The sequence below is a fragment of the Wyeomyia smithii genome, chromosome 1, assembly GCF_029784165.1.
Source record: "Wyeomyia smithii strain HCP4-BCI-WySm-NY-G18 chromosome 1, ASM2978416v1, whole genome shotgun sequence".
Taxonomy (NCBI): domain Eukaryota; kingdom Metazoa; phylum Arthropoda; class Insecta; order Diptera; family Culicidae; genus Wyeomyia; species Wyeomyia smithii.
The window spans coordinates 134,463,688-134,477,777 of record NC_073694.1 but is presented as its reverse complement, the minus strand read 5'-3'; the positions used below and the strand labels follow the sequence as shown (position 1 = coordinate 134,477,777).

Here is a 14,090-nt window from a genome sequence, read left to right as displayed (position 1 = left end):
GCGAGTTGAACCATTATCTATTGAAATTTGAATAGGCAAATGATCGCTACCGTGGGGATCAAGGACTACCTTCCATATGCAATCCAACCGTAGCGATGTTGAACATAAAGATAAATCTAAAGCACTGGGGCGCGCTGGAGGTTTCGGAACGCGTGTCATATCCCCGTTGTTTAATATTGTCATGTCGAAGTCGTCGCAGAGGTTATAGATCAAAGAGGAACGGTTATCATTAGAAGGGGAACCCCAAGCCACACCGTGAGAGTTAAAATCTCCCAAAATCAAACGTGGCGAGGGAAGAAGTTCTATTAAATCAAAGAGCAGCCGTTGCCCAACCTGTGCTCTGGGAGGAATATATATTGAGGCAATACAAAGCTCTTTACCTTATGATGTCATTTGACATGCGACAGCTTCGACGCCTGGGACCGTGGAATAGCACTTAGATAGAAGGAATAGCACTTCCTAATCCCTAGAAGTACTCCTCCGTAAGGGGTGTCTCGGTCGAGGCGAATTATATTAAAATCATGGAAGCTAAGATCTACATTTGAAGTGAGCCAAGTTTCACAGAGGGAAAATGCATCGCATTTATGCTTATTAATCAAAACTTTAAATGAATCAATTATGGGGATGATACTTCTACAATTCCACTGTAAAATAGAGATAGAATCCTTCATCTCAGCCGATGAATTAGCCATCGAAGGATACGATCGCTGCAAGGAGGGGCCATTTAGCAGTCAACTGCTTCAAAAACGTTTTAACTGTTGGTAGAAATGCCAGCAGAAGACTTTTAAGAGGATCAGTTATGTTGAAATTTTCAAAAATCTAGTCCACAATATCTGGAAACTTCAGCAGTCCAGATTCTGGCTGAATCTTGGACGAAAAAGAAGGAACAGTTGGGTTTTTTGATGTTCCTGGAAGTGCCGGAAACTCCTTACTTGAATTCAATTTTGCCAATCCCGGAGGAGTTTGCTTCGGATTTTCTACAGCACTTTTTTGTTTCTTAGTATCAGTCACTTCAGATGGAGACCTTCTCTGTCCTTTCCTAGGAAGCCTAGGAGAAGAAAGGTTTTTCCTCTTCCTAGATTTCCCGGGTTCAACAAAAGAAGATTCCCCAACTGAATCGTCAGAATCAAACTCATCGGATGGCAAGACCTCGAAGAGATTCGGGGAAACCAGTTTGGTGGCAGCGGCCTCTTTGAGCATTTCTGCGAAAGTGCGCTTAGAGCGCTCTTTCAGAGACCGCTTGATCTTGTCTTGGCGCTGTTTGTACGCGGGACATGCAGACAGCTCATGCGGAGTCTGCCCACAATAAAGGCACTTTTCAGCACCCTTATTACAGGCGTCATCCGCATGTTGCTCTCCGCACTTGCCACAACGTGCTTTATTGCCACAGTGGGAGGCCGTATGGCCCAACTGTTTGCACTTGAGGCAATTCATTACCCGCGGTACAAACAAGCGCACGGGCAGACGCACCTTGTCCACGAGCACATAGCTCGGCAGAGCAGACCCGGCGAAAGTCACGCGAAAAGAGTCTGAAGGGGTGTAAGTTTTTACACCCTTGTCGAGCGATACTGAATGTAATTGCTTACATTCAAGTATCTTGGCAGGTTCAAGGCTAGAATCCTTGAAAAGGCCTTTTCCAGCCTTCAACAGGTCCTCGACAGTCAGACTCGATTCGCTGACCACACCGTCAATCTCAACTACGCGAGCTGGAATGTACACGTGGTACTCCCGCGTGAAGAGCTCACAAGCAGCAATCTCGTTTGCTTGCTTGAGGTCGGACACCAAAACACGCAGCTTATTCGGGCGTACTTTGGTAATTTCAGTCACGGCTGTAAACCGTGCCAGATCTTCACATATTTGCATTGTGTTCAATGCTTTCACTTTCGGCCGGAAAAATACAGCCCCAATACCAGCTTTGCCCTCCGGATACTGCTTAAGTCGATGGGTAGCTTCCTGCGGTGTTCCATTCTTAACCCTTGGAGCTTTGTATCCGGGAACGCTAGGCGGTAGAACGAGCGGGTTTTCATCCCCGCGTTCGTCGTCCATGTTGGACGCGTAAGCCACACACGCAAAATGCCAATCAAAACTACTTATCTTCTGCAGCCGCTCTCCACCGCAATCAGCGCACGGGCGATGCCAATCTCCAGTCCTTCACACAAGAGTCCGGTAGCAAAAGCTGCAGCCGCTCCAGCCACACAGCAGCACCAGTACAGCCAAACAGCAGTACGCCGGGTACTGGATCTCTCGCAGTAGCGACACAACGTACAGTCTGTGGCGTACGGTAGCAATAGGCGATGATGCGTTCTTTTGTCTTCAATAGACGACGGCAACGAGCAGCAGTGCACACGCAATACAATGCACGGTGACCTTGAAGGCGATTAACTGGTCGGCACTATCGAGATCGAAATGAAATTGCGACCGAACACGACGAGAGCACAACTCGGAATGAATTGAAAGTTCTTGCAAACAGTATTCGACATAGCTCATAGCGACAAAGCTCGGCTGAAAGTCAGATAGGACCGGAATCTTTAAAGTTCTATTTTATTTCAGACCGGACCGGAACGGAGCTGCCTGGACCAGGTAATGCTTCCGGGATTAGGAAAAGTCCGGTAGACAAAATAAAACACAATTTTCATTTGATTTCAATCTCAAGCAGCATATGTATATTGCGGGATTTTCATTTACATTTTTTATGAAAGTGCATAACTTTTAAATAAATGTATTTCAGATATTTTTACTAATTGACAGACGAACACATGTGCCATAGTGCGGAAACTCTTTTCGTCATTTTGTTTACGGGATTTTGTAAAGGAAAGATGCCACCTTGAAGAGCTATTTCTAAGAATCTAATTTCTATTTCTCGTTAAAATTATCGTTTGGAATTTATGATGCAATTTTGATAAAATAAATGGCCAAGTTGAAAATTTGGTCACGTCCCGTAGATGAGCATCATAATGCTTGAAACCGGTCGACTCTAAAAGGTAATTTTTACAATTTAACTTTAACCCTATCCCGCGGAGAGAAATCAGTTTTTACATCGAAAAATGACATTCAAACTCTTATTACTCAGCAACCGCATGCATAATTGGCACAAACTATATTGCATGTTGAAGATCAATCTGTTCTCTAACTGCTTAGAATATTTTGCTCGTTAGAAATTTCAAGTATAGTTGTTAAACTGTTATCAAAGTTTATATGTCAAGTGATGCATATGGCCGCGGGGAATGGGTTAATAGTAAGTAACAGCAATAATTGTTGTTGGCTGGTCCCGTTTACGTGTTCGTTCTATCATTAATTTCTAGCCTTGAAAAAAATATAACAATATCGCACGCTAGCCTGGGAGGCTAATAGCGGTCTCGATCAACTAGATTAGTTGACAGAATCCGTTAGGGACCGTCCACTAATGATGTCGAACAAAATTTGGGAAAAATTAACTCCCCCCCCTCCCCCTTGTCACAAACTGTCATAACTTCCCTGACCCCACCCCCTCAATTACGTCACGTTTTCATACCTCCTGCTCCCCCTTCTTTGGTTATAATTGACTAAACATTGAGAAGTTTGTAAAAAATGCACTTTTTTTCTAAATTAGAACGATTTTACTGGAATAAAAACTGAAAATGAACGGAAAAGAAGATCATAAAAAATAACTAGGAAAAGCGTTTAATTATTTTTAGTTCAAGGATTTTGTTGTTGGAGTCACAATCGACGACATAGAAAGCCGAGGCAGTAACTGCAGCATCGTTGCTGATTGCTGCAGGACCATCTATATATAGTTTCTCTTCTTCAATCAATTCGCAATCCAAATCTTTTCCTCATGGTGCAATAGTCAAGCTTCCTTATTCTCGTTTTGTCACAATTTTTATAGGATTAAGAGAGACTAAAAATGTATGAAATTGCGCTGTCATTTATGCTTTTTATGCTGATTATGTTTTTTAACGTATTTTATCTTCAGCGAATCCTAAGCAAAAACCCAAAATAATCCACCTAGCGGTGAGACCCAGCCTTTCTCTTTCGAATTTATTATTTGTTTAATTAGATTTGCATGAAATCTTCAATTATTAGAAAAAATAGACCTTGATAATTTCTGCAGGAATTATTTTTCACTCTAAATAACGAATTTCCGGTTGCCAAAAGCATAACTATACCGAACATTTTGGAAGTAACATGAAGTAAAAATGTTTTAAATACATGATGCGAATTTTTTTGTTGCTGGTTTAATTGAAACGTCACTGTACTCATATATAGGTCGGATTATATATCATTTTAGATTCAACTTTTTGTAGTAGGAAAATTTTCCCTGATGAACAACAGCCTAAACAGACCAAATATTATTCAATATGAGAATTGTAGAAAAGTATGATACCCAGAGGCCAAAAATCAACTTCAGACGCCATTTGAAATTTGTGGATAGTAGCTTTCAGTTTCATTACCCAATGTGAGTTTCTCAGGAACCGGGATAATGCTCGTGCTCAGCACTGGAACGGCCGATTTGGGAAAACTTAGAATTTTATTCAAGGGGAATAGTTGCTCTAAGTTTTGGCAAAGGTGCCACCCCTCTGGACCCCTCCCCATTTTTGTGAGACGCAAATATGTCTGTGTTTTTTTTTCGAATTTTTAAAACAGATTGAGCAAACACTGGGAAATTTCCATACGTATCAATTGCTCCATGTATCAAATCATGTCAGGTGGATGAAATATAGTATGTAAGAGTGAATTTTGGAGTTAACAAATTATTTCAGTACAAAATCACAAAACTACGTATTTTCATAAATATTCAAATAAGAAAATCGGTCTTCAAATTTTAAGCTCTACATTTTTGAAGTAACGTCTCCTGAATCAATATGCGATGAAATATTTATTTTAGCATGCAAATAATTTGAGAAAAACGAGTTTCAATTCACTAAAGTACGTATTTTCACGGAAACCTGATTTTCTTAGTCTCCCACAGTAGGTTTCAACTTGGCTCTTCAATTTTCAAGTTCTATATTTCTAGAGTAACATCTTCTTAATCCAAAGATACTGAAAGATTTATTCTAGCATGCACAGATTTAGAGAAAAACGAGTTTGAATTCACTAAAGTAAGAGTTCTTATGAAAACTTGATTTTCTCCAAATCTATATATGCTAGAAAAAATCTTCCACCATCTTTGGATTCAGGAGACATCACTCTTAAAATATAGAGCTTGAAAATTGAAGAGCTAAGTTGAAACCTACCGTGGGAGACTGGGAAAATCAGGTTTCCATGAAAATACGTACTTTGGTGAATTTAAACTGGTTTTTCCCAAAATGTTTGCATGCTAAAATAAGTTTTTCATCGCGTATGGATTCAGGAGATCTTACCGCAAAAATGTAGAGCTTAAAATTTGAAGAACGGTTTTGTTGTTTGATTTTTTTTTAAAAATACGTAGTTTTGTGAATTTGTACTGAAATAATTTGTTAACTCCAAAATTCACTCTTACATAACATATTTCATCCACCTGACATGATTTGATACATGGAGCAATTGATACGTATGAAAATTCACAGTGTTTGCTCAATCTGTTTGAAAAATTTGGAAAAAAAAAAACACAGACATATTTGTGTCTCACAAAAATGGGGAGGGGTCCAGAGGGGTGGCACCTTTACCAAAACTTAGAGCAACTATTCCCCTTGAATAAAATTCTAAGTTTTCCCAAATCGGCTGTTCCAGTGCTGAGCACGAGCATTTTCAAAAAACAAGGTTCGTCCCGGGTCTTTACGGGTTAACCAAGGCAAAGCGTTTCGTCTTACCGACCAATTATGATCGAAACACTCATTATTTTCATAATATTGTTACGAACATTTACTATCGAGCACAACAAAACAAACAACAGTTTGACATTATTCATCAAATAGCAACGATGCGGCACGTTGCTATCGCGTTGCCAAATTTAATAACTCGCTACTACCCGAGGTGGGGATTGCTATTCCCCAAACCAACATAGCAACGCCAGGTGCGGTTGCCGCGTTATGGTGGGAGTTGCCAAACTAGCTTTAGAAACTTCAATTCAGCCACTGGTGGGCTTGCTCTAAATGGACCAAAAATTCACAAGCATTCGCCGGTTCTTACTCTTCCTAAATTTGTATATTTGGTAGTTCACCTTTTCGATACTATCTGGTCACGATTATTTAGTGAATATCGAAGATATTCACCTCTGGACCCCAGATTTAGAGAAAAACGAGTTTGAATTCACTAAAGTAAGAGTTCTTATGAAAACTTGATTTTCTCCAAATCTATATATGCTAGAAAAAATCTTCCACCATCTTTGGATCCAGGAGACATCACTCTTAAAATATAGAGCTTGAAAATTGAAGAGCTAAGTTGAAACCTACCGTGGGAGACTGGGAAAATCAGGTTTCCATGAAAATACGTACTTTGGTGAATTTAAACTGGTTTTTCCCAAAATGTTTGCATGCTAAAATAAGTTTTTCATCGCGTATGGATTCAGGAGATCTTACCGCAAAAATGTAGAGCTTAAAATTTGAAGAACGGTTTTGTTGTTTGATTTTTTAAAAAAATACGTAGTTTTGTGAATTTGTACTGAAATAATTTGTTAACTCCAAAATTCACTCTTACATAACATATTTCATCCACCTGACATGATTTGATACATGGAGCAATTGATACGTATGAAAATTCACAGTGTTTGCTCAATCTGTTTGAAAAATTTGAAAAAAAAAAAAAACACAGACATATTTGCGTCTCACAAAAATGGGGAGGGGTCCAGAGGGGTGGCACCTTTACCAAAACTTAGAGCAACTATTCCCCTTGAATAAAATTCTAAGTTTTCCCAAATCGGCTGTTCCAGTGCTGAGCACGAGCATTTTCAAAAAACAAGGTTCGTCCCGGGTCTTTACGGGTTAACCAAGGCAAAGCGTTTCGTCTTACCGACCAATTATGTTCGAAACACTCATTATTTTCATAATATTGTTACGAACATTTACTATCGAGCACAACAAAACAAACAACAGTTTGACATTATTCATCAAATAGCAACGATGCGGCACGTTGCTATCGCGTTGCCAAATTTAATAACTCGCTACTACCCGAGGTGGGGATTGCTATTTCCCAAACCAACATAGCAACGCCAGGTGCGGTTGCCGCGTTATGGTGGGAGTTGCCAAACTAGCTTTAGAAACTTCAATTCAGCCACTGGTGGGCTTGCTCTAAATGGACCAAAAATTCACAAGCATTCGCCGGTTCTTACTCTTCCTAAATTTGTATATTTGGTAGTTCACCTTTTCGATACTATCTGGTCACGATTATTTAGTGAATATCGAAGATAAAATTAAATAAATATAACTTAACACCGTTGCAAAAATGTACAATTCTTGTTGAGTAGTTTATAGTACCTAATCATATTTATGAGATAAACTTTCAATCACCATCAGCAGCAGCATTGAAGTTTTTCCCCGATTGCACACGAATAGAAATGTACGAATAGAAGTGTACCATTGCAATACAAACAGTACCGTTACAGTACGAATAGTGTACCGCTGAGTTGTACGAGTAAAAGAGTGCCGCTGCAATCATATACGACGAGAGACCTGCGGCTCTCTGTTCCACTGGTACTGTTGCGTTTACCAGCATGTTTTCTTTCAAGACATTAGTTTTTATTACGTTCATACAGTCGTATTAGGAATTGTTCAAGAATGGGGATTGTTTCGAACTGCTCGGAAAGTTTTTACCTTCGAGACATAATATTTGTTTAAGCTCATGGAAGCAAAAATAAATTGTCCTATTGGGACGAGGAGACTCTGTCAATTTTTTTCTGATATTGATACAGAGAATATCACAACGAACGGTTGGTGTCCATTCAATTAGAGTGATATGGGAAGTTTTAGAATCGACATTTAAAATGACTCATACTCGTTCTTAACCACATGTTTTTATTTTTGATTGTTATTTTTTTGAATTTTTTTAACCACATGTAAATTATTCTAATTTTTGTTATGCATCTCGAACTTGATTCCTATTATTTTTTGCTAGAGTTGGCCAAATATTAGTGAAGTAAATGAGGGAATGGTAATATCCAATAAGTATTTTTTCATAGTGCTAATTCAAATATTTTATCAAATAACATTGTATTCATTTATCTATGATCTGCAAAATGTTTCTTTCCGAAAAAAAGATCAGCGAAAACTAAAAGTTTTTATAATATATCAACAAACTTTCATTGTAGATTTGGTCAACTAGGTTTCGCTATAAGACTATTCCGTATAATCATTAACCATAAACGGATGGTTTAACGATATCATACAGTTGTGACATTCGTAACTATATCCCGAACTAGTTGTTAGGCACGTTTTATGGTTATTCGTTATGCCGGAATGTGTCTCAGGAAAATCCTCATGGGTATGGGTCAAAATAAATATGTATTTTATAAAATGCACGTATTCCAATATTCTAACATTCTGTTTTTATTGAATTGTGTAATGTTTACTGAATTGTGCAGTGTTCAATAAACACCCTTGAGAAAAGTTATTCTACATTTCTATCTGCAGCAAACTGGTAAGCGTTTCTATTTACTACCATGTAACACACTCACGGTGCAAATTTTAGTAATTGGTATCTTGTTATCCATACGGTTGTGAAGAAATGTTTTGATCTATTTTTTTTATGAATAATTGGCTCCTATGTTGGCCAGCTGAATACCAAAAATTAAATTATTACAGAATAATCAAAGCGTTATTTGAGAACCTTAAATTTTTGCCTGCTAACTTTTGCTTGGCTTAGTGAAGCAGTGTTTTCAAGAGCATATATTTCTTAAACACTAAAAAACTGAATTTATTGGAATCTGTTCAATTACCATTGAATCTTTCAAAAGGTTTCCGATCGTTCGTAAAAATCATAAAATTTAATCTTTGTGACTTCTACGGAGACATTTCTGAAAAACTGTCGTATTCATTCCACTACATAGTGAAACCGTAATTGTTTAATAATTGGTTTTATGTAGTATATTACTTTCATATTACATATCTATCTCATTTATTCCCAAGAAATAGATGCTATCAAACAGAAGATCAGGATAATCCATGTTTGCATTCATCTCTAAAAACCGTGATTCTATTATTGATTTAACCTAAAACAAGATTGTCTCGTAGATAATGATAGGTTCAATTAGGCCTTCATAAGCACTCTGTATCAAAGGTCTCGCATCTTTTATTTTGGGTTCATTTTTTCCTAGGTCTTTTTTACCGAAAACAACAAAGACAGACCTACGAAAAAAGGGATTTTTTTTGTAATTCATTGCTTCCGATTCTTTTCTTAGATTGTTTTCTGATGATGGTGAATTTGTGTATACAGTAGTCTAAAATGCATGTGAAGGTGGTTTTGTTATGATCTTGCCAACAAAGGAAAGTTTAATTGACGTTAGGTTGGTGTTAAATTACTTGCTTAAGGATTTTGTATCAGTGCGAAGAATGTTCACCTTTGTTTACATTTAGGGGTGCGTGTCGGCTTCTAACGAAAGTAAACAAAATTGATTTTAAAAGTTGATCTCTGGTAAGTTTAAATACTTACGAATGATTAGCTTTAACTGCGAAAGCTAACAAGTTTTAGCAAGTCCAATTTCACATCGCTAAAGGTGTTGAAAAGCCACTTTTTGAGATTGACCTCACAAAATAATTCGCTAATCATTATAATCATAAATAGTAAAGTGTAAGTTTCTTTTTATTTTAACATATGAATGCTGTTTTTTTAAACAACCAAATTTATAAGCAAGTTATATTGAGCTGTTAGTAAGCCTCACATGCCGTTTGGTTACGCTATACTGATCCTTTACCCCTGCCAGCCTGACGCACTTTAACCGGTCGTTGTGTAATTTTGACACGCTGTCTTGGGTTGGAAACAGAATGGTATGATTTTTTCAGCCTGACATTGAATGACGTTTTTTTCTAGTTTTTCCTGGTCTGAACCAATTCACAGCCCCAAGCGGTCTCAGTAGCACATTGGTCTGAATGGAAAAGCCTCAGAGAGAGTTTTAATGCGCCTGCATTAAGCCTCTCGAAATCAATTTGCAATTTATTGTCTGGTTTTTAACATTTTCTTTTATTTTTTCCCTCATTGCGCGCTATTATTCTCCCTCAAGTGTCATTTTGTCGAATCCCTCGGCCTGTGTGAGTCCTGAGCAGCGTGCATTCGTTTATAATTCACGCCACATTGTACATTGCGTACCTATGTTGGTATAAACTTCTCTTGGTAGAAACTTCATTCACCATATGCATTTTTGTTGGCAGGCAATGTCCCAAAAAGTGCTTTCCTATTCATAAACGAATACAAAGTCCTAGTATACGAGCAAGAGAGTTGAAGAGCACCATATTGACAGTTGACGTTCGATATAAGTACGATTTGAGCGCACAAATCGGCAAGCGTTTGAGATCTCTCTACTAATGGCGGAAGTGCACAGTGATGAGGGGCACCTATAATTATATTGCTTTATAGAAGGCAAATCGATAACTCGTATGAGGTTTGGTGGTAATCGTGAACTTCCGTTCATCGTTAATAACAACAATAGGGAATCAAAAATCGATACATGCCTGTATAGTAGTTGATGGTTTATACGTGTTCTTGCTCTATTACAAATATGTTACATTTAATCGCTTGTTTTATGACAATTTATCTTGGGAACATATGGTTCATATTTTTACAGGTGGAAATAATACCAGCGCTGGCAATAGCAATTCAGGAGCAACCCATTCGTTCATCGGGGGCAATAACAATTCAAACAATTACAATTCAACAAATCCTAGCAATGTTAATCGTGGTAGTAGTAACAGTGGAGTTGGCGGTATGAGTGTATTCGAACAGTTAAGCAGTCGGATCAATCAGTACCAACAAGAGGTAATGAGTGAGATTTCACGAAACGCTAACAATTCGGGAGTGATGCTGCCGAACCCGTTTGCTAATCAAATTCGATACGATTATAACTCGGCAAATAATTCGAACAGTGGTGGTTATGGCAATCGTGGTTACAATCAAAATCAACAGCGTGGTAGAAATGCTTTTGGCAATTTTAACAATCACGGTTCTAATCAGTTCCAACAGAGAAATCATGGAGGGGGTGGAAACCACAGGAACAATAACTTTAATCAAGGTAGCGGTAATAATAATCGTTTTGGGCCGAATAATCCCAACCGATTTAATAATAATAGACGAAACTACTAGACACGTATGACTACAAAAAGGTAAGTGAACATCTTAGCACAGAGTTGATGCTATAAATTCACTTTATGCGTATTTACCCATTTTTATAAGAAATCAACCTGCCGCGAAATGTGTTAACATTTTGCAATAAGTAGTATCTTGAGTTTGAAGTAGGACACATTGATTAAGCCAGAAATTATATAAAGGTGTGAACAACTGGATTACAAAAGGTAGCGTCTTCTAATAAGGTTAATTTAAACTAATGTGAGAATATCTTGGTGAAACTGCATAGTTTATTATGCGTTATCAAACTACCAGCTGATACGAGAAATAAGATACTTAAAATCTTACTAGACTAATATCTGATTTACTAAAACATTCCGAAGCATTCAAATACATGTTTTTAAAATCTATGTATAGTTTTTTCATCGTTCGAATAGAAAACAGCGATTCTTAATGACTCTTAATTTCGAAGACTTTAATCACGAGCAATACCGGGAACGTTCAAATAGCACAATACCAAATTTAAATTATGTTGAGGCCACATATTTTGATCGAAGCAGGTATAGTTTTAAATAGTCTTTGAATGTCTTATCTTTCTATAACTTTTTAACCACATATCAAATTGTTGTTAGGTTTGTTACTTGTTAGTTTAGATTACTCGTTCGTATGACACTAGTTATGTTCAAATAAGTCGTGTAATCTTTGAGATAATAGATTTTCGTTGTTTTTGCAATTTAATACTTAACGGTTGAAATATAAGTCCGATTATAATCAAATGAAATGTAACTTATAGGGCAGCCAAACTTTGGAATCACGCGTTCAATCATTATAATTCATCTGTTAACCCTCGACTAGCCCGTTCATCTGATATCAATATTGTTCAAATCTACACAACCGATTATGAGATTATGAAGTTTCGTGATTTTCACATTTTGATACATTACAGACAAAGTTACAGTCCGATCACAGTAGAATTCAATAGGGTGTTATGAGCCAGCTAGACTTTTCATTTGAAACTAATTCTGTGGATCAGTCATCTCTGAGAAAAATGAGTGAGCTTAAGTGGTCTTCGGAATATGTTCTTTTTCATAGCTGGATTTCACATTTTTAAACATAACAAGCAAAGTAATAGTCCGATTGCAAAAAAATCAACAGGGTCTTATGGCGCAATTAGACCTTTCATATGATACTGATTTTGTGAAAATAGGTCCAGCCATCTCTGATAAACATGAGTTAGATTAAATAGTCTCCAGAACACGTTTCTTTCCATAACTTTTGAACCACATGTCTAATCTTTATGAATTCGAAAGTTAAGGATTTTTAAGGTAGCCCGTTCATTTAAAACCAATTTTGTTTAAATCGGATGTGCGGTTCCTTAGAAAATTAATTTTCGTGATTTTTACATTTTGATCAATAACAAGCAAACTAGAAATCTGATTACAATAAAATTCAATAGGGTTCTCTGGGGCTACTAGACCTTTCATTTGAGAATAATTTTGTGAAAATCGGTCCAGCCATCTCTGAGAAAATCGAGTGAGATTCAAAAGTTGCACACACATACATACAGAATATGCTCAGCTAATCGAACTTTTGGAGCACTTTCGTACTTTCGGTTTTGCCAGTGTTTGCTATACATTTTCAGGCAAAAGGCAAAAAATGTGGAAACATAAAGATATTATATTCTAAGAGATTTCTCAAAAGATTCGAAGAAAGTTAGTCCAAATTTGGCATGTTGAATATAAATTATGAAAAGAATCATGGTCTAAATATCGTTTACAGCATATTTTTCAGAATACTAAATTATTCAAGAGCTCACAGTATCTTTTGTTATCTGGAAAGCGCTTAACTACTGAAGTTACTTTTCAAGAAATTTCGAGCTCAGTTACTTTTATTGGGTTCTTTATAACAAATGTATTCGATGTGCCCTTCATTTTTATTGATGACATACTCAAGACAACTCCGGAATCAAACATGCCCTTTGAACGCAGTCCTCCAAAGTACGATATCAATTTTTACACCCGCATCAATAAAAAAGCGCCATCTTCAAACCGTTGGACACCACCAAGCTAAACATTCGGGAACCCGCGCGGTAAGTTTCCTGAAGGAAAGCGGTGGGCCGCGAGGAGTCTTTGCGTGGGCCAACTCGATCACTTTCAGCGGGCTTGTCTTTTCCCCTCAGAGAATCACTAACGTATAGGAAAATATTTTTTTCTGCGAAAACAACTGCTCACACACTGGTGGGCAAACCGACGCTCGAAGTAAGCAGCGAATAGTGTGTATATAGGTAGTCATGACATTCCACTACGGTAGAATCTGAAATACCGTGGAATGGGGTGAAATTGATCAGTGGGGTGAAATTGATCACCTGAAAATTCGTGATAAAAAATACTAATCAAAAGATATTGCTCCTACAACACTAGGCAATGTTAACGTGTCCTTAAACGCAACTTTTGCATGATTCACATACCTGTCAAAGTTAACCCTTGCATGCCCGGTGCAATTTTTCATATTTTCGAAAAATTCTTCTAACTCAGTCAAAACTCAATCAAATTTGATCAAACAAGTTTCCAAATAACAAAAAAAAATTGAATTCGCTTAAAGAAATCTTAGTTGAGGGTTAATTACGTTAAATTTGGAGAAGTGAGTAAAGTTTGATAAAAGCTCAAAAATGTAATTTTCAACAATGATCATTCCATACCATTAAAGAAATACTGATGAATTCGCAGGAAACCACAAAGATTTTAGTTTCAGAGCTAGTTTTTGAGCTTTTGCAACAAACCGAATTGAAATCGGTCTAACGACGATCAATTGAAGCAAATTTAGCAACAAGCAGCTCGTGAACCAAAATAAACAAATTTTAACCTGAAATATCGTTATTTTCGTTTCCAAACTAGCTGTAAATGATATTTTTTAGTTCAGAAATC

The 14,090-nt window shown here is 37.2% G+C and overlaps 1 protein-coding gene across 1 annotated transcript in view; it reads left to right on the top strand.

Moving 5' to 3' along the window:
• LOC129721574 (5'-3' exoribonuclease 2 homolog) overlaps nt 1-11,513 on the top strand; it is a 44,045-nt gene extending 32,532 nt beyond the window's left edge. Inside the window, exon 4 of the mRNA XM_055674310.1 lies at nt 10,670-11,513. Coding sequence (XP_055530285.1) covers nt 10,670-11,184 — 515 coding nt within the window. The 3' untranslated portion in view covers nt 11,185-11,513. The remainder of the gene's footprint in view (nt 1-10,669) is intronic.
• Nucleotides 11,514-14,090: the final 2,577 nt, after the last annotated feature.